Source organism: Pituophis catenifer, unplaced genomic scaffold (assembly GCF_029215685.1).
Source record: "Pituophis catenifer annectens isolate HBS135680 unplaced genomic scaffold, rPitCat1.0.hap2 SCAF_4, whole genome shotgun sequence".
Classification (NCBI taxonomy): domain Eukaryota; kingdom Metazoa; phylum Chordata; class Lepidosauria; order Squamata; family Colubridae; genus Pituophis; species Pituophis catenifer.
Window position 1 is genome coordinate 105107604 of NW_027256884.1, and position 20630 is coordinate 105128233.

Sequence of the window (20630 nt, forward strand, 5' to 3'; positions counted from 1 at the left end):
TTATATTACAGAGATGGGCAACTATGGCCCTTTTATGACTTGTGGACTTCAACTCCCAGAATTCCTGAGCCAGCCATGTTACCTCAGGAATTCTGGGAACTGAAGTCCACAAGTCATAAAAGGGCCATAGTTGCTCACCTCTGTTTTACAAGAATTACGGTATAATTAGAAGAGAAAGCGGGCGCGGTTTCTAGGAGGATGGGCGGCAGCTCCTCCTGGCGGCCAAAAAGGGACCGAAGCGAACCAGAAGATTCTGGCTTTGAGGGAAAGGCCGGTCTGGTGACTGGCGGCTGACGGCAGCCGCTCACGTGACGCCGCATGAGCCGCGGCCCCAACAACTGGAGCAGCCGCGGAGCCGCGGAGGGTTAATTGGACAGGTGTTTCTGCGGCAAAGAGCCCGGAGGAGTTGTGGGGGTGAGTGAAAAGGAGAAGGCGGGGGACGGAGACGGTCGGCGGGAGAAGTGTTGACTACGAGCGTTGTTGACCCGGGTGAAAGTTTCATTAGCCACTCGCGACGTCCTGCCGTCCCCTCCCCGGTTCTTTCGGCTCAGCCGTGATGCCCTGTTGCGGTGCTGGAAGTGACCTGTGGACTGCAGACGCGTAGAGGCCCTGCGGTAGGTGCAGGCTTGGCAGGAAGAAGACTTGTCAATCTAAAAAGTCGAGCCTCGCTAAAAAAATAAAAAAAATAAAAATAAAAAAACGGCTCGTGGGTTGGTCTGGTTTGGACTTAAGGGAGGTTTTGACTTCGTTCCTTGGCCGGTGACGCAAATCGTGAGTATTGAATAATTCAAAATAGCGTTGAAGTCTGAAACCTCACTTCCCAGCGTTGGAAGAAGGTTGCGTTGCTTTTTTTAATTATTATTATTATTATTAATGGATGCATTCAAGTAACTACTATGGAGATTGATTCTCTGAATGTGTTCTGTTTATCTATTAAATCTGGGCTAAAGCTTTCAAGAAGAGGCTGGATTGACATCTGTCAGAAATGGTGTAGTAGGGTCTCCTGCTTGGGCAGGGGGTTGGACTAGATGACCTACAAGGTCCTTTCCAACTCTGTTTATCTGGTTTCCTTCAATGGTGTTTTAAGTACAAACCAGTAACATTTACCAGCTGGTTCCCATTCCGTTCAGCAGCACTTATGTCTAGGTGAATTGTGCACAGGGGATACTTACGTCTAGGTGAATTGTTGTGCACAGGGGGTGTTTACGTCTAGGTGAATTGTGCACGGGTTGCTTACGTCTAGGTGAATTGTGCACAGGGGGTGCTTACATCTAGGTGAATTGTGCACAGGGGGTGCTTATGTCTAGGTGAATTGTGCATAGTATTTCAAGATTATGCGCTCCTTCAGACTTCCAAGTGAAAAACTTTAGGTCATACACGGACATACTATATTTCATATTAGATTGTAGACCTAGCTCTTGTTGAAATTGGGTTAATCATAGGCAAGTCATTATTTGTTTAACCTTAGTTGCTCACTAGCGGCCAGAAGATTGACCTAAAATTTATTTAGGTCCTAAATAATCTCTTAAGAGTTGTTCTAGCTTTTACATTGTATAATTCTCAGAATAAAACAGAACTGGGAGAATGTACTCATGCCAGCGCTCCATAAATTGTGGGTAGCAGAACATGCTCTTATTTAGTATGTGCAGAAATGAACTGTAACAATCTAAATAGCCCCTACACAGCAGTAAACTGATAAAATATCTTGCAAAGCTAGTGATGTGAACCCAGAATGATTCCATCATGGAACATAAGCAAATTGTAATGGCCCTATTTGTACAATTTGCTAAACCAGAATAAGTCACATAGTTTTAGTATGGTCTTTTTGCTAAACCATGATCTGGTTTTGGCTCAGCAATTTATAAGTCATGGTTTCAGATGTTGTGTAAACACAGGCAATTCTGCACACAGTATGTAGGATCCGGGATTAGTCAGGTAAACTATGGTATATTAACTGCTCTAGCTCAAGCCATTCCGTCTATTGATTGTAGATTCTCATAGATTAGAATACTGATATCTGAGGCAGAACTTTGTAACTTGAATCTGAAGTTAGTTAAATTATACATAACATCATGACTAGGATATTTCCTTAAGTGCATTGCTGTTGTCAGAATGTTGAATTGAGACTGTAGTCAGAGGCATTTTTTGTTCCAAAACACAACAAACCTAACTATTATTTCTAGGAAATGTTTTCATTGCACCAGTTATACCATGATACATTTTGAAATAACTCATTTATTAGATGAGATTTAAGATCAGAATGTCTAAATCAGAATTAATCCACAATACAATATGTAAAATCAGCTTTTGTGACTTATAAGCAAAAATATTGTCTTATGTTGACCTCATGGCTATATTGACCTCTGGAAGCATTTGGTAGTATCCATAAAGAACCCCAGAAATTGTGATTTTTAACGTAATGGATAATGTCATATGATATTGAAGAGCAGTCATTTTTGGCTGTATGCACAATTATACTGCCTATTTTCAGGTTTAGTATATTATCTGAACATAATTGTGATTTATTCAGTAAAAAGAATTAAACAGGTATGAACCATTTATGTAATTGCATTGAGTTTCCATACCATCCAATAACAGTAATTATCCAGGAGTGATGGGCAAATGAGATATAGTCACGGATAGTGACTATGATTTCACTTGACTGTAAAGGAGATAAATAAGATTAGTGATTTTAAAACCAAAAACATAATAGAAAAAGACAACAACAACAAAAACGAAAAAAGATAAAAAGAACATACACATACACCAAACGGTAAAATACAAAACATAAATAACAACATTATATAATATTTTATAATTTTCTGCATCGACAATTATCTTTACTTTTAAATTCAATCTTCCTATAATTATATCAGTAGTGTCTGTCACATTATATAAATCATCTTTAGATAATATCTAAGACTAAATTTTTGGAGGTATCTAAAACTGACCATATTGGAAGATTATAGTTGGCTTACTTTGATTCAGATGCAGTTAATGAGCATTTCCTTTTCCTTTAATCAGAAGCTAATTTGATATTCATAATTAATGTATTTTTGAACTAGACTTATCCGGAAGCTGGAATTCCAGATGACAGGATGTTGAAGTGTATAATTTTCTATTGACATTGGCAAGGACTGCTGTTAAAAAGTCTGTTAGTTTGGAAGAGTAGCTGAAAAAGCAAATGCTCAGACATTCGAGTTCATAGGCCAATAAGAAATATTTTTTTTATTTCTTTGCTAACTTAATATCTTGAGAAACCTGGATAATTTCAGGAGGTGGTTTTACTTGAGGGGGCCTTCATTTCTATCTTTCTTGCATTGGGTCAGAATGACAGAAAAATTTTGTAAGTGAATTAGAAATATGCAACATTGGGAAGAAACCAGCATGGTAAAACTTGTTCCAGATTCTGTTACAGAAAGTAATGTGATCTTGCAGGACCTTGGAGATGTGCCTTGTCTATGATTGCTCCTGCCCTGTGAAACAATATTCTTCCTGAAGTTTGTGTGGCCCTGAACCTCTGGTATTTTTGGAAAGCCTTGAAAGTCTCCTTTTTGAAACAGTGCCTGAGACAATGTAATTTAGCAACCCATTTGTTGATCTACCGTACATTTAATAGTGTTTAATCAGTTTTGTTATCCCCCAACAATAAGATTATTTTATTTTTACTTATTTTTATTTATTAAATTGTTTTGTCGCCCATCTTGTTTTGAAGTGACTCTGGGGAGTCACTTCAAAACAAGATGAGGAGGGAGGGAGCAGGATGCGTGGGATGGAGGAAGTGGGAGTGCCTCTTAATTCATCAACAGCCTCCAGTGTGTTGCTCCCCTCTTGGAGCCCCAAGCCATCTGGCAGAGCCAGATCTTCAGGCCCTTATGGAAGGTCAGAAGGGTGGGAGTTGATCCCACCTCAAGGGATAAAATATTCCAAAGGACAGGTGATATGGCAGAGAAGGCCCTTCTCCTGGACCACCAGCCAAATTCCTTGACTAATGGAATTCCATTATATGTTTAATTTCTCTTTTCATTGTTTAAATCCTAATTGTTTAGGCTTTGCAAGATGCTTAGAGTTACTGTTAAGATTAAGGCAACATATACATCAGGCATGTCAAAATCAAGGCCCACGGGCCTGCAATGTGGTTGGATCCAGCCCACAAGGCTGTCCTGGAAAATGTAAGGGGCCAACTCGCATCGCTTTGACCAGTCTACCCACATCACTTCGGCCCAGTCTACCCAGGTTGCTTCGGGCCGGTCTACCCAGTGCAAAGAGGAAACATGCCAGCAGTTTGGGGAGTGGTGTCAAACTGGCCACACCCACCCAGCCCCCCCCCCCCCCGAGGTCAACCATAGCCCTGATGCAGTCCTCAATGAAATTGAGTTTGATATCCCTGCTATACATTGATTAAATCAATGATGCTGCAGATCAGGAATACAGATTTTATAGCTCTCCAAATGTTGCTGAGTAATGTTTTTGAATCTGTCACCTTTGATCCTGATGGCTGGATTATTAAATTTGAGCAATATCTGAAGGACTCCAGATTCTCCAGACTCAAAGACAAAGAAAACTATTTAATAAAAATATCATTTGATGTCCTTTTAAGATGTCATCTAACATAAACATTCTGTGTGTATGTGTGTGTATAGCTGATTTCACTTTAACATTTGGATTTAGATAACCTTCCACTAATGTATTCGCTTCTGTTCAGTGTTTCCACTTAATTTATTCTATGTTTCAGTGTGCAATAATGGAGCCAGGTCAGGATTCAGCTATGCAAGAAAATGAAAATGCAAGAGCAATTGAAGATGAGTACAAGAAAGCTTTTGTGTATATTAATAAAGCATTGAATGCAGATGAATTGGGTCAAATAGAAGCAGCAAAGAATTATTATAGGCAGGGGCTTACCCACTTAAGCAAAGGAGTTTGTATTCCATCAGAAGGTCTTGAAGGCACCAAGAGCCATGCTATACCTGTTAGGCAAATGCAGCAAAAGATGAGAGAAACTTTAGAAAATGTTACTGCTCGTTTGAGACTTCTAGATGAAAATTCCCAAGTAAATATCACTACCATTAGCTCCAATATAGAGATGCCCAAATTATATCCAACAATTCCATCTAAAGAAAAGCCTGAGAAGCCTCTTGTGCCCAGTTCATTGACATCACCCCCTCAACCACTTTCAAGCCATGGAAATATTGGATCTACAAGCCAAGGGCAAATGGCTGCAGTGAGTCCATCAACTTCAATGCCCAACGAAGCACCTCCTGCTTATACTCCAGAGGCCACTGATGGCCACTATACTGTGTCTTATGGGACAGAGTCTGGGGAATTCTCATCTGTTGGAGAGGATTACTATAAAAAATGTACTCAGCCACCTCCTGTTGATAATTTTGGAGTAGATGCTGATGAATTAATCCTCATTCCCCATGGTGTGCAGATTTTCTATGTCACCCCTGATGGACAAGTTAGTGCTCCCTCATATCCTGGATATCTTCGCATTGTAAAGTTTTTGGATACAGATGCTGCAACCGCCCACAATCGTCCTCCTGCTTTCCTTCAGGTAATGCCTGTTCTCTTTGTACTTACAGTCTTCCCAAGGTATTAGATAGGAAGCCATGAGGAAATGCCAGCAGTTTTTGGGAGGCCAAAGATGTTCTACTTGTGCTTTAGGAAATAATTGTTTTCAAATTATATTCATTCAAAGACTTTTTGGATGTTCCACATAGAGACGTGTTTCCTAAGGTGTGTTTTTTAAGTAAGGTAGTAGTAAAGGCCAAAGCAAACTTAGTGTGCAGGCTAATAAGCATTCATGAACCCCATACCTACAACTGAATCTATTACTTATGTTGTGGTTTATCTTTATCTTGACTTGCTATTTAATTGTCATTGATAAATTTGCCCCATTCTTTACAACCTGTGAACTGCATTCAGTATATGTTTTACTTTGAACTTCCATCTTCATCAGACATTCTAAGGTAAGGAATGTCAATCCTTCAGAAGCCATGAAAAATCTGTTTAGTTAGCTGTAAGTCAACGCTGAAGTCAGCTTTCCATGTATATTGAGGAAGTGCTGGAGAGCTACTGTTAAAGCATATGTGTCATCTCAAGGGCTACTTAATATGACTTGATATGAACCAGACTGCTACCCTGTAACCCTAGACTATGTACTGTATATACATTTCACTGGCTTTAACAAAAAACATTATCATACAATGATAGCTTTTTGTTAAGCCTCTGCTAGAAAAGCCTGCCTACATATTAAGACAGTCTATATCAGTTACATAGAAGGTTATGTATATAATTAAATGCTGAAGGCAATATTTGGGGATAATTATAACTGGTTAAGTTCTTTGGGACCATTTCATACACCGAAAGCTATACACGTATAGTTCTGAAAATAGCCTTATAAATGTAATTCTTGGTCCCCTTCAACAAAGACCTTCTAAAAAAGGACCCATGAAAGTATCAGATTTATTTATTATATTGATTTTTTAAAATTAAACAATGAATGTCTTTGTATTTTGTTCATTAAATACTCAATCTATTTGGCTTTCTCCCTTTCCAGGTTTGTGACTGGATATATCCTCTTATGTGCAGCCAGTCTCCTGTTCTCTCATGCAGGACTGGAGTCTATATGTTCCCTGATATGATGTCACAGGTATCAGGATCCTATGTAGGAGTAGTGTTGTCTTCAGAACTTCCAATCGCTGACCGAGAACTATTTGAAGATCTATTGAAACAGATGACTGACCTTAGAATACAGGTAAAATACTTATTTCATGCAGTCATTGACAGAAATTCCAGTGCACTGGAATTTCTACTCATATCACCCAGCATATGTATTATTGGACAGGCATCTCTGTATACTTATCATATATTCTATAGCAGCCCAGTTGACACGAACATGACAAAGTGATTTCTAATAAAATACAGCTATATTGTGGAAGAGTATTGGTTCTATTCTATAATTTGACATTTTAAAACATCTGTTGCAGCCTTTTAAAATCATTGGCCTTGTATTGATTTTGGTTATGGGATTTAATTATAGTAAGATACCAGAATTATGCATTTTGCATAATTAAATTATTTATGTTTTCCTCTTCCCTCATCCAAAAAAAACCTCCTTCGGGTAGATTCAGGAAGACACTATTACAACAAAAATGATGGGAATACTTGACCAGTTGCAAACAGTAAGCAAAATATGTTACAGATATTTTAAAAGAACATCCTTTTAAACCAGATATTTCAGTATAAGATTATGAAGATCTAATTTATTTAACCCATTCATGAAATGAAAACAAAAATTAGAAGTGCTAGGATGGTAGAAAATTTAGCTGATGGTAATAGAAGAGATGGTCATCTAATATGTATATAATAGCAGATAATTATTGTCACACCTTATTGAGTAAAATGATAATCTTTAAATATGAAACTACATTCTCCTTTGTAGACATTTGGAAATCTATTGTTTAATAGTAAACTGGTTTAATTACAGTTTATTTTTTCTTCTCTATTTAACTTTTATTTGCTTATTATTCACCTTGGATATTATTCTGGTTCTAAAATCTGAATTTTTCTTGATCTCATAGTATAAACACAAGTTGAGATCTTTATTAGTCTGAATTCACTTGCATGCATCTCATTTTAAAAGGATAATTTTGTAAGGGAATTATGCTGTTTCTGTGAAAGAATGCAGAATGGATTCTTTGTTGAGCCTTCAAACTGTTGATGTCCTTGATATGGTACTGCAGGCTCCAAGATCCCGTGAGGGAGTAGGGTTTCCATCAGAATGCCAAAGGTCTTACAAAGAGCTTTTTGAGGATATGTTAAAACAGATATCAGATCTTGGAACTAAGGTAACTTTGAGGATTATGATTTAATGGTGGTGGCAAAGTTTTACAAATAGCCTTGGTTTTGCAATGTGCAACATTTATCTATTGTAGAATATATATGTCACCAAAAAAGTTACTTTGTGAACCAATTTTATTGAACCAATAAATATTAGATATATGTAAAAAAATGGGGATTTGGAGGATGCTGGTTTGGCAATTAGTGTGTGCTTGCCATGTTTAGAAAAACACATGCTAAAAGATGCCTGATAATAGAACTGGACAACAATTGAATAGAACAGTTGAATGTTGGAAATAATGAGATGGACCTAAATTGCTAGAAAGAATATAGCAGAGACACTTTCAGTGAATCCAAACTCTATCTAACTTTAAATATTATAATAAAACTTATGGAGAGGTGGCACAATTAATATTGACTGATAAAATATTATATACAATATGTAAACCCAAACATAAAAAGATTTTTAACCTTGATAGACTTAGACTTAGAATAACTTTATTGTCACTTTGAATGTATATTAATTGGCGTACATTAAAATGAAATTTTGTTGCATACAGCTCTCAAAGGATCTCTTCCTCTAATATATACTACATAAACATGACAAAATAAATCAATACAAAATTATGCATATACCCACATATATTATATGACACAGAGAAACAACAGTCTAGTTCGGATATATACATGTACAGCATATAACAAGAGAAATGAATCTTGCAAGTTTACCAGACGGATGGCATAGGGGACAAAGCTGTTACAAAATCTGGTAGTCCTCCTAGAAATACTTCTAAACCTCCTCCCAGAGGGGAGCAACAGAAACAGACTGTGAAGTGGGTGTATGGGGTCTCTAACAATGCTTTGAGCTCTAAGCACATAGAGCTTATAAGTAGTATTCTGAATGACAGGAAGCGAGCTTCTTATAATTTCAGCTGTCCTTAGCAATCTCTGAATGGACTTTCTCTCTGAGAAAGTGCCTCTCTGAGGCACTGCAGCCACCAAACCAAACAATGATGCAGTTTGTTAAAACGCTCTCAATCGTGCCTCTGTAAAAAGTGGCCAGGACAGAAGAAGAAAGATGTGCTCTCCTCATCTGATGCAGGAAATGCAGATGCTGGTTTGCAAGCTTCACCAAGGTGGAGAGACTAGTTCAAATTGTTAGTTATCTGCACCCCCCGATACTTAATACTGTCAACCATCTCTACAGCTGCATCCTTGATACTGAGTGGAGTATGACCATGCCGGCTCTTTCTAAAATCTACAATGATCTCCTTTGTTTTATTAATATTTAGAACCAGGTTACTTTTATTGCACCAGTCCACCAGAGCCTTCACCTCTTCCCTAAACGCATCTTCATTGTCGTCCTGGATAAGACCCAACACTGCAGTATCACCTGCATACTTCACAATATGATTTGTAGCAGATTTGGCACAGTAGTCGTTAACAGTAGCGGACTCAAGACACAGCCCTGTGGGGAACCTGTACTCAAGGAGATGGAGTTGGAAACTTTTCTTCCAACTTGCATAAATTGGGGCCTATCAATAAGGAAATGAAGTATCCAATTACATAAAGGGGTATTAAATCCTAATAGGCCCAGTTTGTTCATCAACTTCTGAGGAATATGTTGAGTAAGTCAGTTGCCAAGATCATAGAGAGTTCTAAGTTATAAATCACGTATGGTTTATCATGATGTTATGACCTGAGGTCATCAGTCCTTGTTTTTTTACAGTGTACAATACTGCAATCTTCTCAGACCTATCCGTGAAGTTTTATGCCTGCTTCCTCTTCCATTCTTTGCTGTTTAAGAGTGTAGATTACAAGCCTAATTCACAAATTGTTATATTTAAATATAGATGTTTATTTTTAGCTTAGCATATTGTGTGAATTTCTTAAACCAGTTTCCTGCAATGATTCACATTAAAAGCAGCTCTAGTTTTTTTAAAAAAAAACATATAGAAAATGGATTGGCAATTCTTTTTGATAAGATTCAGTGGACAATTCTGGAAAAATGTCCACTTTTATATTTTTTAAAATTATATTGTAAATTTTAGCCATTAACAATCCTGGTCAGATAATTCAATTTTCAAACTATTTATTATCAGATTCAATATTACATTATTTTTCAGTTACTATAATATTTATGAAATAAAAAAGAATACTATCATTAATCTTATAAATTCTGAATGACCAACTAATAAAATGTTTTTAAAACAATATACCTTTTCAGCTACACCTTTGTGGCATAAGAAAACACTGTTCTGGCTTACCAAATATTTCTTTCTGTTTCACACTAATTATTTAGCGAATTTACTGAGGATTAATAATTAATATAGAGTAGTTACTTACATTTCATTCCTGTTCCCTACAGGCCATTTTTAACCAGTAAACATATATGCTAACTAATAATGATCCATAGAGAATGATGTCAATCCAGCATTTATTAAATAGCCATATTCTGTGAATGTGCAATTATTTAATGAATGTACAAGATAAATGTTCTATATAGAGTTTGCATTGTGATGCATACAGTATACTCATTAATGAGATATTGATGATGCCAAATAATGCCAAAATAATGTAGCATCTTTGGAGACTTAATTGATTATAGCAGTGATAATGGTTCCACATTTTATCTCACCTTCTTAACCTTGAAATTAATTTACCTAGATAATTAATTTCTTGAAATTAATTTACTTAGACATTTTTATTATTGATGTCTAGTTCTTAATCCAAAATGTACAGCTGGTAACTGACAAAAGGTGCCATCTAACTATCACATTATTGTATTTGTCCTATTCCTGGCTGTGCCAGTGTGAGAAAAACCCAGAATAAATAGAATGCATGCTTTTATTTTGTTTGTGAGGGCAGAACACATAGAAGTTCATTCACCCTTCTTATTCTTGCTCTGGGGGTGGGATGGGGAAAACCCAGAATATAATCTTTCAGTTTTGAACGGATTGCAATTTTAAGGGCAAATAAGAGCACTGAATGAAATAATAGTGGGCTTTTTTTCTAAGCTGAAAGAATACTTTCTATATAACCTTTCTATTGTACCTAATGAAGTACAAGTAACTGTAAAGCAATTAGTAAACAAATACAAGATATGCTATTTTAAAGGCTCTCAATTGAAATTAATTAAAACAAAGCTGGAGAATAGGTGAACCTCCAGAAGTTATTGAACTAGAACTTCCAACAATCCTTTCCATTAAACGTGTTGAATAAGGTGGTTAGATATAGGGTCCATCAGAGCAAAATAGATAGGAAGTAATAAATAACTTGGTAACCTTCCAAATCAAGATTTCTAGAGGGAATCCCTTTGTATAGAATGTCTTTCCCTGATCTAATTATCAGATCTATTGGGATTTAAATTCCAAAATTTTACTTTGTTTTGACTTTATCAGCATGTTATATAAAAACATTTTAAGTAAAATTCCTAATCATGATAATGTAGAATTATGTAATCAAGAATGCAGTGTAGCTGTCTAGCAACTCTGAGAAATATTATTTTTTAAAGAATATTTAAGCATATTATCAGTGAGGAGTTTACAAAATTTCAAAGGATAATGCTCAATTAAGAATATGCAAGTCTGTTATGCAATACTTTGTCAAATTCAATAGTATTCTAAAATGTATAATAATACATATTGCAAATCAGAAAATGTTTTGGCCACAAAGTAAATTCTATGTAGGATGACATGATTTTTAGCTAATTTAATATATAACTGTTTTTCTTCGTCTTCTGTTGTTTTTATTTTTGTGGATATTAATTTCACATATTAGCCTGCTGAAGCTTCAAGTGATGTGATCAACCTTGGTCAAATTGTACGTATTCAACCAGTGCCTGAAGAGAGAGATCGTGAATTACCTGACTGGAGTGAGAAAATAGCTCATGGCATCTTATCAGGTACTCTCAGACTTTGAAGAAAGTACCAGACTTTAGATACTATATGTTGCAAATTTCCAAGTGTGGCTTGGTCTTATGGAAGTTATAATATCTGTGCATACGTATGGTATTAACTTGAGTAAATCTGCATTGATGCTTAATTTATCTCTTGCTATTATGCCAATATAAAATTTATGACTAAACCATGATAGCTAATAAACAGTTGAGTAAATCCATTTTTTAGTAAAACCATGTTAACTAAAGTTCTGTAAACAGAAATTGCAGCCAAACGTAATTTGTGTTTATTATTAGTTACATTAGTGCAAAGATGGTTTTTTAAAAAAATCAATAGATATATTTAAAAACTGAATAGTTGGCTTCCAGTTTCGCACTTCAGTTCCAGAGTGACATCTAGATGGTGAAAATATCTATCATTTGATGATATTTATTTTAATGGATTTGAAAACATAGGTTGCAACTGCTTTCTTTAATTGCTTAAAGATTTGGCTGAAGGAAAATTAGTGTGTAGCATGAACACCTTCCCTAAAAATTGACGTAGGCTAATTTTCATTAGTTGAAAGACAGGTTTGAATTTAAGATACTAGTGTGGCTCTGAGGCAGAAAGGGAGTTAGCAGAGGTAGTCTTCCCTTAACATCCATTTGTTAAGCAATCACTCAGTTACAACAGTGCTGTAGTAAGGAACTTACAACCAGTACCGATAGTTCTAGCTGTTGCAGCACCCCTGTGGGTCACATGAACAAAATTCAGACCCACCTGCATTTATGACCTTTTGGCTACCCACCTACCAGCTGCTGCCAGCTACCTTCACAACCTGGCCTTACCCACCTTTGCCGCATCACCTTCCACTGCTATACTGGGCATGGTCTTCTTTCATACTGGTGCAACCAGGGCATCTCTTGTGCTCCGCCCAGAGCCTCTGTTTGCACACCAGCCAAAGTCTTCTGGGCTTATTTCGCTAAGCAATGTGGTCATGTGACATCATGTTTTATAACTGCAATACTTAGTAATGGAAATTCTGATCCCAATTACCAATGTTAACTGAAAACTACCTGTACTGATAAGTTCTTGTTTTAAAATCTGAATCTTAAAATATTTTCAGAGAGGCAATAAAAATTCTTTTAAAACAAGTACAGATAGTCCTCGACTTACAACAGTTCATTTAGTGACTGTTCAAAGTGGTTTAAAACAGTTTTTCATACTTACGACAATTGCAGTGTCCCCATAGTCATGCGATCAAAATTCGGATCTTGGTAACTGGCTCATATTTATGACGGTTGCAGTGTTCTGGGATCACGTGATGATCTCTTTGGTGACCTTCTGACAAGCAAAGTCAATGGGGAAGCCACATTCACTTAACAATTGGGTTATTAACAACTGCAGTGATTCACTTAACTGTGGCACAAAAGGTCATAAAATGGGGCAAAACTCACTTAACAAATATTTTACTTGGCAACAAAAAATTTGGGCTCAGTTGTGGTTGTAAGTCGAGGGCTACCCGTGAACCAAAATAATTCCCTGACTGTTCAGTGACTAAAAATCAAATGGTAATCTAAACCAAGATATTCATTTAGAAAATATTCAACTCTGTCAGACGTCTAGGAGACACTGATTCACCAATTATATACCATGACTTAGAAGCGATCCCATGTCTATTTTCATTTCAGAAAGAAATTTCTTGACTGGCCTTAGACCATGTGGGGGAAGTCTTCTGGCTATATGAATCTCCTAATATTGCAATTTGAATAAATAATAAAAGCTTTGATTTTAGAGTTAACAATAACAAAATTTTGTCCTGAGGGCTAATTCTTGATAATATTACCGTACTTCATAAACACTGTTTGATATATTTCCATAAAGGAGCATCCTGGTTGAGCTGGGGTCTGGTCAAAGGAGCAGAATATACTGGAAAAGCAATCCATAAAGGAGCCTCTAAATTAAGAGAACACATTCACCCAGAAGAAAAACCTTTGGAGGTCAACCCAACTGTAGCAAAGGGACTGCATGTGGCAAGGCAAGCTACAGGGGGAGCAGTCAAAGTCAGTCAGTTCTTGGGTAAGACATGGAAATCCAGTTTCCTTGGGAAAGTCCTGAGTTGCTTAGCATGGTCTATACTATAGTTTATGTTTTGTAGTTTCAGATTTTTTTTGTCCTTTTTATAAATATTAAGAAAAAAGTAAAGAGTTCAGAGCATTGGACCATAGGTGATTACCATGTTGCTATCAAGGGAGCGTTCGCTGAGAAATTAGACATTTTTAATCTCAATAATTCTCTCAAACCATTTTATGCTTGCTTACAAATATATCACTAGGCATATTTTAGCACATATTCATTCTTCTCCTCAAATAAATGTTGTGATCAGTTTGTTGTACTCCATACTATGTGGAGTAGGTAGGGCCAGGTCCCTAATTTTGAGCAGGATGTTCTTTGGGTGTGAAAAAAAGCTTGAGCTGCTGGAAATTTGCCCTTTAATCCATAAACCTACCCAGTCCGGAGGGTTTTATAGGCTCAAAAGAAACTTTGACAGTATGCACTTTTGTACACTTGCTTATAGCTTATGGAAGTGTATATACATGGTCAACTGTGACTTTTAACCAAACATGATTAAACATCATAGTTTAATATGGGGAAAACCATCTATTATATAGTAAAATCTTGCCATCAATTTTCAAATAATTTGCTCTATTGACAGAAGTGCTAAACTTCAGCATAGCTTCTAGTAATCTATGATTTTTCATCTAAGAAAACTTGCCCTCAATTTGTTATAGTCCAAATTATGTTGACTAACCTTCCTTTCCCTGGTGTTCTCTAGATGTATTGAGCTTCAACTCCTATAATTCATAATCGGTGCACATATTGGTAGAAGTTAAAGTCACTTATATTATAAGCAGCTCTGAGCAGTTCAAATAATTCAGTCTATTTTGACTGTGACTTGGTCTTGTCATCAACTACATGATCTCTGTACATAATGAAACTAGTTAAACTGCAATTGTTTAAAATCAAACTGTTTAATATGCTGCTAGACATTTATTTATTTAAAATATTTAAACTCACTTTTCTACTGAAAATGCCTTCTTAAGATAGATGATATCCCTGATATCAGAAGCCTAAGTTATCTGAGTTGCATTATGAATCTAAGGTGATGAATATCTGTTGATTTTTTTTTATTTATTTTAAAAAAATTATATTGCCACCTACTCGTCCATGGCGACTCAAGCTGGTTTATACAATATAAAAGCATCATATAAAAATGATGAAATGTTACCATTTCTATTGCTGCTTCTGAGAAATAAAATAATTGGAAGAAATGTCAGACAAAATGTGTTTATAAGGCTTGATTGAACAGAGTATAGAATGGACCAAGTATCTATAAAAAATGTCACCTTCAATAGTGCTTTCTGTTTTAGTTGAAGGTGTTTGTTCTGTGGCAAGTTGTGTTGGCAGAGAGTTAGCCCCTCATGTGAAGAAACACGGAAGCAAACTGGTTCCAGAATCCCTTAAGAAAGACAAAGATGGAAAATCAACTTTGGATGGTGCTCTAGTTGTAGCAGCAAGTGGAGTTCAAGGTAACCAAATTAAATAATTATCTATCAATGCATATTAAGCTAATTGTTTATATATTAGTTATCTTCTGATTCTAATTATTTTTGCAGGGTTTTCAACAATATGGCAGGGTTTGGAATGTGCCGCAAAATGCATTGCTAAAAATGTATCTACAGAGACAGTAAAGACAGTCAGGTTCAAGTAAGTTTTTTCCTCTTCTGCATAAATCACTGTTAGGGAATAACAATTGCATAAAAGTACTTTTTGTCTATTGCTTAATTGTACATTATTGTGATATAAATACATAGTTTTCTCAATTATATAGAAATAAGAGATAAGTAAAAAAGGCTTTGTTGCTGAAGAATCTTTCTATTCAATAGTCCCTGTCCCCAAATTTTTCTTCCCTGCAATGCCAGAAGTAACATGGACCAAAACAACAATCCTTTAGTCCAGCCTTTTTATGTAATATGTTGTAGAGCAGCAGTCTTCTACCTTTTTGGCACTGGGGATCAGTTTCGTAGAAGACAATTTTTCCACAGGGCGGGGTGTGGGTGTGTGTTTGGTTTTGCTTGCTTGCCTGCCACTCACCTCCAGCTGTGCAGCTGCTTTAAAGTGGAAAGACAACTCCCTAGAGTTAGGCTGGATTCCCGATGACTAGATGAACACATTCCTATCATTTTCTTACCAACAATTCAGCAACGCAAATGGTTGCATTGCCTCCTGGAGTGTATTTTGAATCTCATAGTCTAACTTAACAACCAAGGGCTTTTCTGATGGTCTCCCACCCAAACACAAGCCTATTGTGACTTGTCTCATTTTTTAAATTGGGCAAGATAAGTCATATGCTTCCATTGGCTTTAGGGAACAATCACAAACATGCAATACAACTGCAAAGACATGAACATGACAAAGTATTTTTAGGCTTACAGCTTGTAGGCTTTCATGCTGTACCCCAAAGGGAGATGCATGTATGTAGGTCACATGGTTGGCACTGCAACATGTTTCAGCATCGTTCACCCCCCCCCCCCGACAGCCCCATGGACACCTATAATCTCATGCGCACTTGAATTCAATGTTGGTAATACTCCACCAGCTTTAAAGTTGCATCATTTCACAGGCATCAAATTGGAAAGGGTTATTGTTGCTCTTTGGGTATATTAACAGATTTAGTTTATTAGCTCACTAGGAAAATATATCTGATAGGCTGTGTGTGACAAATTATGTGAGGTATTCTCATTTTTTCAGTACAGATAGGTCTTGATTTATACATTTAATCCTATGAAATGATCACATTATTTGAATTTGCATTATTTTAAATGATATTTCTATGGAAAATAGGGTAATATGTTCCAGCATGATCAACCAGAAAATGAAAACGCTTACATATAATGTTTTTGTTTATCATGAATCATAACAGTTAAAGTTTAAAATAATATACTTATATCTTAAATTTATAAATAAATAAAATTTATTTATTTAACTAAGTCACAAGAGTAGTCATTTTTACAAAAAAAAGAATTAAAGCCATCATGTTCTAAATAGATCTCATACATATTTAAAATAAATCAAGCGAACAAAGGATAAATCTATATCCGAAATAGAACTGTTATTGCCTACATTCTGTTGTATAGGTAGTCCTTAATTTACAACCACAACTGGGACAGAACTTTCCATTGTTAAAACAATTGCGGTCATAAAGCAAATATCACATGATGGGATCACTTTGTGATTGCAATCCTGTCATCCCGGTTGCCATTATTAACAGAATCATGGTTTGTTAAGTGAGTCCCCATCCCTAAAATTAAGCCATTCCAGGCTTGATTCCTACCAGCCCTTAGTCTTAGTAAGGTAACGGATTGTTCCCAACTTCCTGCACCTGCCTATCTCCCCTCCTCCATTACTGCCATTTGGCTGCCATGCATCCTGCTTTGTGGGGCGGCAAGCAACCCCAGAACTGCACACCTGGAAAGCTACAGCCACGTAGCCACAGTTTCCCTTGACACCTTGCAGTCCAAGACCCTTGTTGCTATGTGCTCCACTATCCTAGGTGCCCTTCATGTTCCTCTTGCTGTTGATGAGTCATGTCTGGGCTGGCTGCTGGGCTGGCTGTGGCAAAAAAAAAGGGCCAAAAGCAGCCCCAAAGCACAAAAATGCCTGTTTGCAAAAAGTTCCTGGGGCACGGCACACCAAAAAGCCCCACCACACCCAGGAGCTCTATGCAAAGGAACTGTTTTGGGCTTTTTTTTTTTTTTTCCCTATATTCTTAAGTGTAAGGGTTTTTTCCCCCAGTTAATGATTAACAATGTGCAGCACATGGGAATACCGTGTTTCCCCGAAAATAAGATCCTGTCTTATATTTTTTTTAACCCCAAAATAAGCTCCTGGCCTTATTTTCGGGGAGGTCTTATTATTTTGGGGCGCATGGAGCAAGACGGGGCTCCTCTAGCAGTCTTATCTGATTTCCAGCTGTGTTTCCCTAACCCTAACCAGAGGAAATGGCGGGGACTGGCTGTGCATGCAGTTAAATATTTTCGGGGAGGGCTTATTTCAGCGCATGCGCTCAAAAGCCTGATTGGGTTTATTATCAGGGGATGCCTTATTTTCAGGGAATCAGGGTATGTATAAAACAGCTTTCCTTAATTGTACTGCGCTGAAAATTAAGTCTTATATTTTCCTTCTTAGGTACGGGGATGATGCTGGCCAAGCTACAAATAATGCTATGAGTTCTGCCATTAATGTTGGTGTAACAGCTTTTAATATCGACCATATTGGAATCAAAGCTATGGTCAAGAAAACTGCAAAGGAAACAGGCCACGCAGTCCTGGATGATTATAAGATTACTGAAAAAGATGAAAATAAAGCTCTACAAAAGAGAGAAAAAAAAGATGAACAATAAATCCATGCAACTGAATTGCCAAAAGCCTTAATATATATTTAAATGAAATGAATTAACAGATTTGGTATTTTTATAATCTTCAACGTCTGGACTTAATTTATCAAACTTGAAGATTAACCCTTTCTAAAAATTATTTCTCTTCCCATAATTCCAGTATTGCAGCCTCTTTCAACCCAGCGCTTTCCACGTGTGAAACCAACTTCTATCTAACATGGTACTTTAGCACATCTAGAGAACATCAGGTTGCAGAAGGCCAATTTAAATGAAAACTAAATTTGCAATAGCATTTAACTTGCACAAGGAAACATGGCTGCTTTTTAAGTTGTAAAATGGAGTATTAGAATTTAGTTTGATATGTACTGTTTTAACAACTTCTACTTAATTTTTTTCCTGAATCTTATTTAAGTTATTTCAACTGTACCTGATTTGATTAGGTAGCATATATATTTGAACTGTATTACATAAACAACTGATTAAGCTAGCAAATTCTTAAGCTAGCAAAGTCAGTTCCAATTCTAGAGAAACCAAAGATTGATATTGTCACTATTACTGTTATTAATTCACTTTAGTTTAAACCAGCTTTATGAAATTCTAGTTTTAATTGGAATAGATGGCAAAATATGATGTTGAATTCTATGAAAAAAGATTTCTGCTAAAAAAAGTAAGAGTCCATTTATGGAGGAAGAAAAAGTTTTGTACTCAATATTTATTGTAAAATCATTTATTATAAATTATTTTATTGAGAGGTCTGTATTATTCAGAAATATATCTTTTTGCCTTGTAAGAGAATGAAATTCATTTTCTGTTAGACATTTACATTTCCTTCTCTTTAATATGAAAAAAGCAGTTGCTATTAATGTAGAATTTCTAACTTTTAGAGGTTACTTCTAAACCTCTAAAATTGATATGGAATTTAATACTGGTGGTCAAATGTATAGCAAAAAGATAGTACGTTCACTGGTTAAGGAGCTAAACACTTGAAATGACTTATGAATTTAAAATTATAAATAAACTTAAGATGCATATTTTGGCTATCTTCATTTTTATTTAAATACATCCACTCCTTGTTTAATAACCAAGTTCCATTAAATAATTAAGCAAAAAAGCTAAATGAACATATGACTGAAAAGATATTGCAAAGATCACTGGTTGCTGACATTTCATTCAGTTAAATTTTGCTTCTTCAGCTATGTCAACGTTACTATCACTCTGGAATGTGTTGTCAAATACATCAAATTTGGTTAGAAATGCACAAATTGATCAAAAGTACTTTTATTTATTAGTATTGCATTTGCAAGTGGTCAGTCATGTTTTAAGACCACTAGTCACTGTGTCCCTAAATGAAGAATGTAGTATAAACAAATCAATGATTATAAGTTGAGAGGCAGTAAGATCCCTGTTAAGTTACTCTTGCCAGGTTTTTAAAAAATGGAGCAAAAGCAATGAACATGTGCAAAGTGTAAGTGCAAAATAGCAATAATCTTTGGGTATTCAGTTTGAAAAACATATTGTGCCAAATAGGGATCTTTAGTAGTGATTCTACGTTTAGCATTTGATAAAAATAAGGAAATTCGGTATCTGGATGTTATCCATACCAAATGACTACTAATGAAACTGCTTGATGTCTTCATTGACAAGACAGCTGCAGAAAACAAGGCTTGCTTTTCATTACACCAGGTTGATGGGCAAGAATTTGTTGTAATATAGCTGAATTATCTTGGTTCAGAAGGCCATCTTAAGAAACAGAAACTGATGGCAGAAAAAGACCTAGTAGTCCATAGAGTCTGCCCTTTCCTCCTTGTTTTTATTTTATTTTTAATTTCTTTTAATGGTTTTATTTTTAAATTTTTGTCAGATGGTCATGATGAATATCTTATAAAGAAGGATGGCTACTGTTGACCTGTACTATCTGCTCATACCTTCCTTTCCTGAAGCTATCAGAGCTAAACAAGTATTTCTATCATCATGTGCACATATAGATACTGTAGAAAGTCGTCAAGATAGTACCAAGCCCTTGTAATGGACACTCTACAGCAGGGGTCTCCAACCTTGGCAACTTTAAGCCTGGAGGACTTGAACTCCCAGAATTCCCCAGCCAGCAAAGCTTAATATATAATCATATCATATCAACATCATAATCATAATATATGATCCCCTCTGGGTGTTTTGGATGTTAACTGCCTTTAGTGGCTAGCAGATTATGGGAATTGAGATCCAACTCTACCTTGGGCTAGGATTCCGGGGTCTCCAAACTTGGCAACTTTAAGACTTGTGGACTTCAACTCCCAGAGTTCCTCAGCCAGCTTTGCTGACAAACTTTGGGAGTTGAAGTCCTCAAGTCTTAAAAATTGCCAAGTTTGGAGACCCCTGGGCTAGGAGATGGTTGTGTATGAATCTCCCTTACCTGCTGATCTGTTGCTTCTGTGACTGCAACTGAAATTAAGTTT

General features: G+C 36.3%; 1 protein-coding gene across 5 annotated transcripts; it reads left to right on the forward strand.

Annotated features, from left to right (window-relative positions):
- Window positions 1-269: 269 nt before the first annotated feature.
- Window positions 270-19208, forward strand: SPART (spartin). 5 transcript variants are annotated; one of them, XM_070942792.1, is made up of 10 exons: window positions 270-771; window positions 4736-5554; window positions 6560-6757; window positions 7128-7184; window positions 7746-7850; window positions 11623-11746; window positions 13605-13799; window positions 15152-15310; window positions 15398-15488; window positions 17970-19208. In XM_070942792.1, exons 2-10 carry the CDS (start codon window positions 4745-4747, stop codon window positions 18181-18183), a joined length of 1953 nt encoding a protein of 650 aa, XP_070798893.1. In that variant the 5' UTR covers window positions 270-771; window positions 4736-4744; the 3' UTR covers window positions 18184-19208. The 5 variants fall into 5 exon arrangements, with proteins under 5 accessions (XP_070798893.1, XP_070798888.1, XP_070798889.1 ...); XM_070942787.1 differs by lacking the exon at window positions 7746-7850; XM_070942788.1 differs by lacking the exon at window positions 7746-7850 and having other exon boundaries at window positions 270-614.
- The last annotated feature ends 1422 nt before the right edge of the window (window positions 19209-20630 follow it).

Excerpts from the sequence above, each read along its gene's own strand:
- SPART (XM_070942792.1), top strand. The coding sequence starts at position 4,745 with ATGGAGCCAGGTCAGGATTCAGCTATGCAAGAAAATGAAAATGCAAGA. Across the intron at positions 11,747-13,604 it reads AGCTCATGGCATCTTATCAG|GAGCATCCTGGTTGAGCTGG; the intron begins GTACTCTCAGAC and ends ATTTCCATAAAG. Across the intron at positions 13,800-15,151 it reads CAAAGTCAGTCAGTTCTTGG|TTGAAGGTGTTTGTTCTGTG; the intron begins GTAAGACATGGA and ends TTTCTGTTTTAG.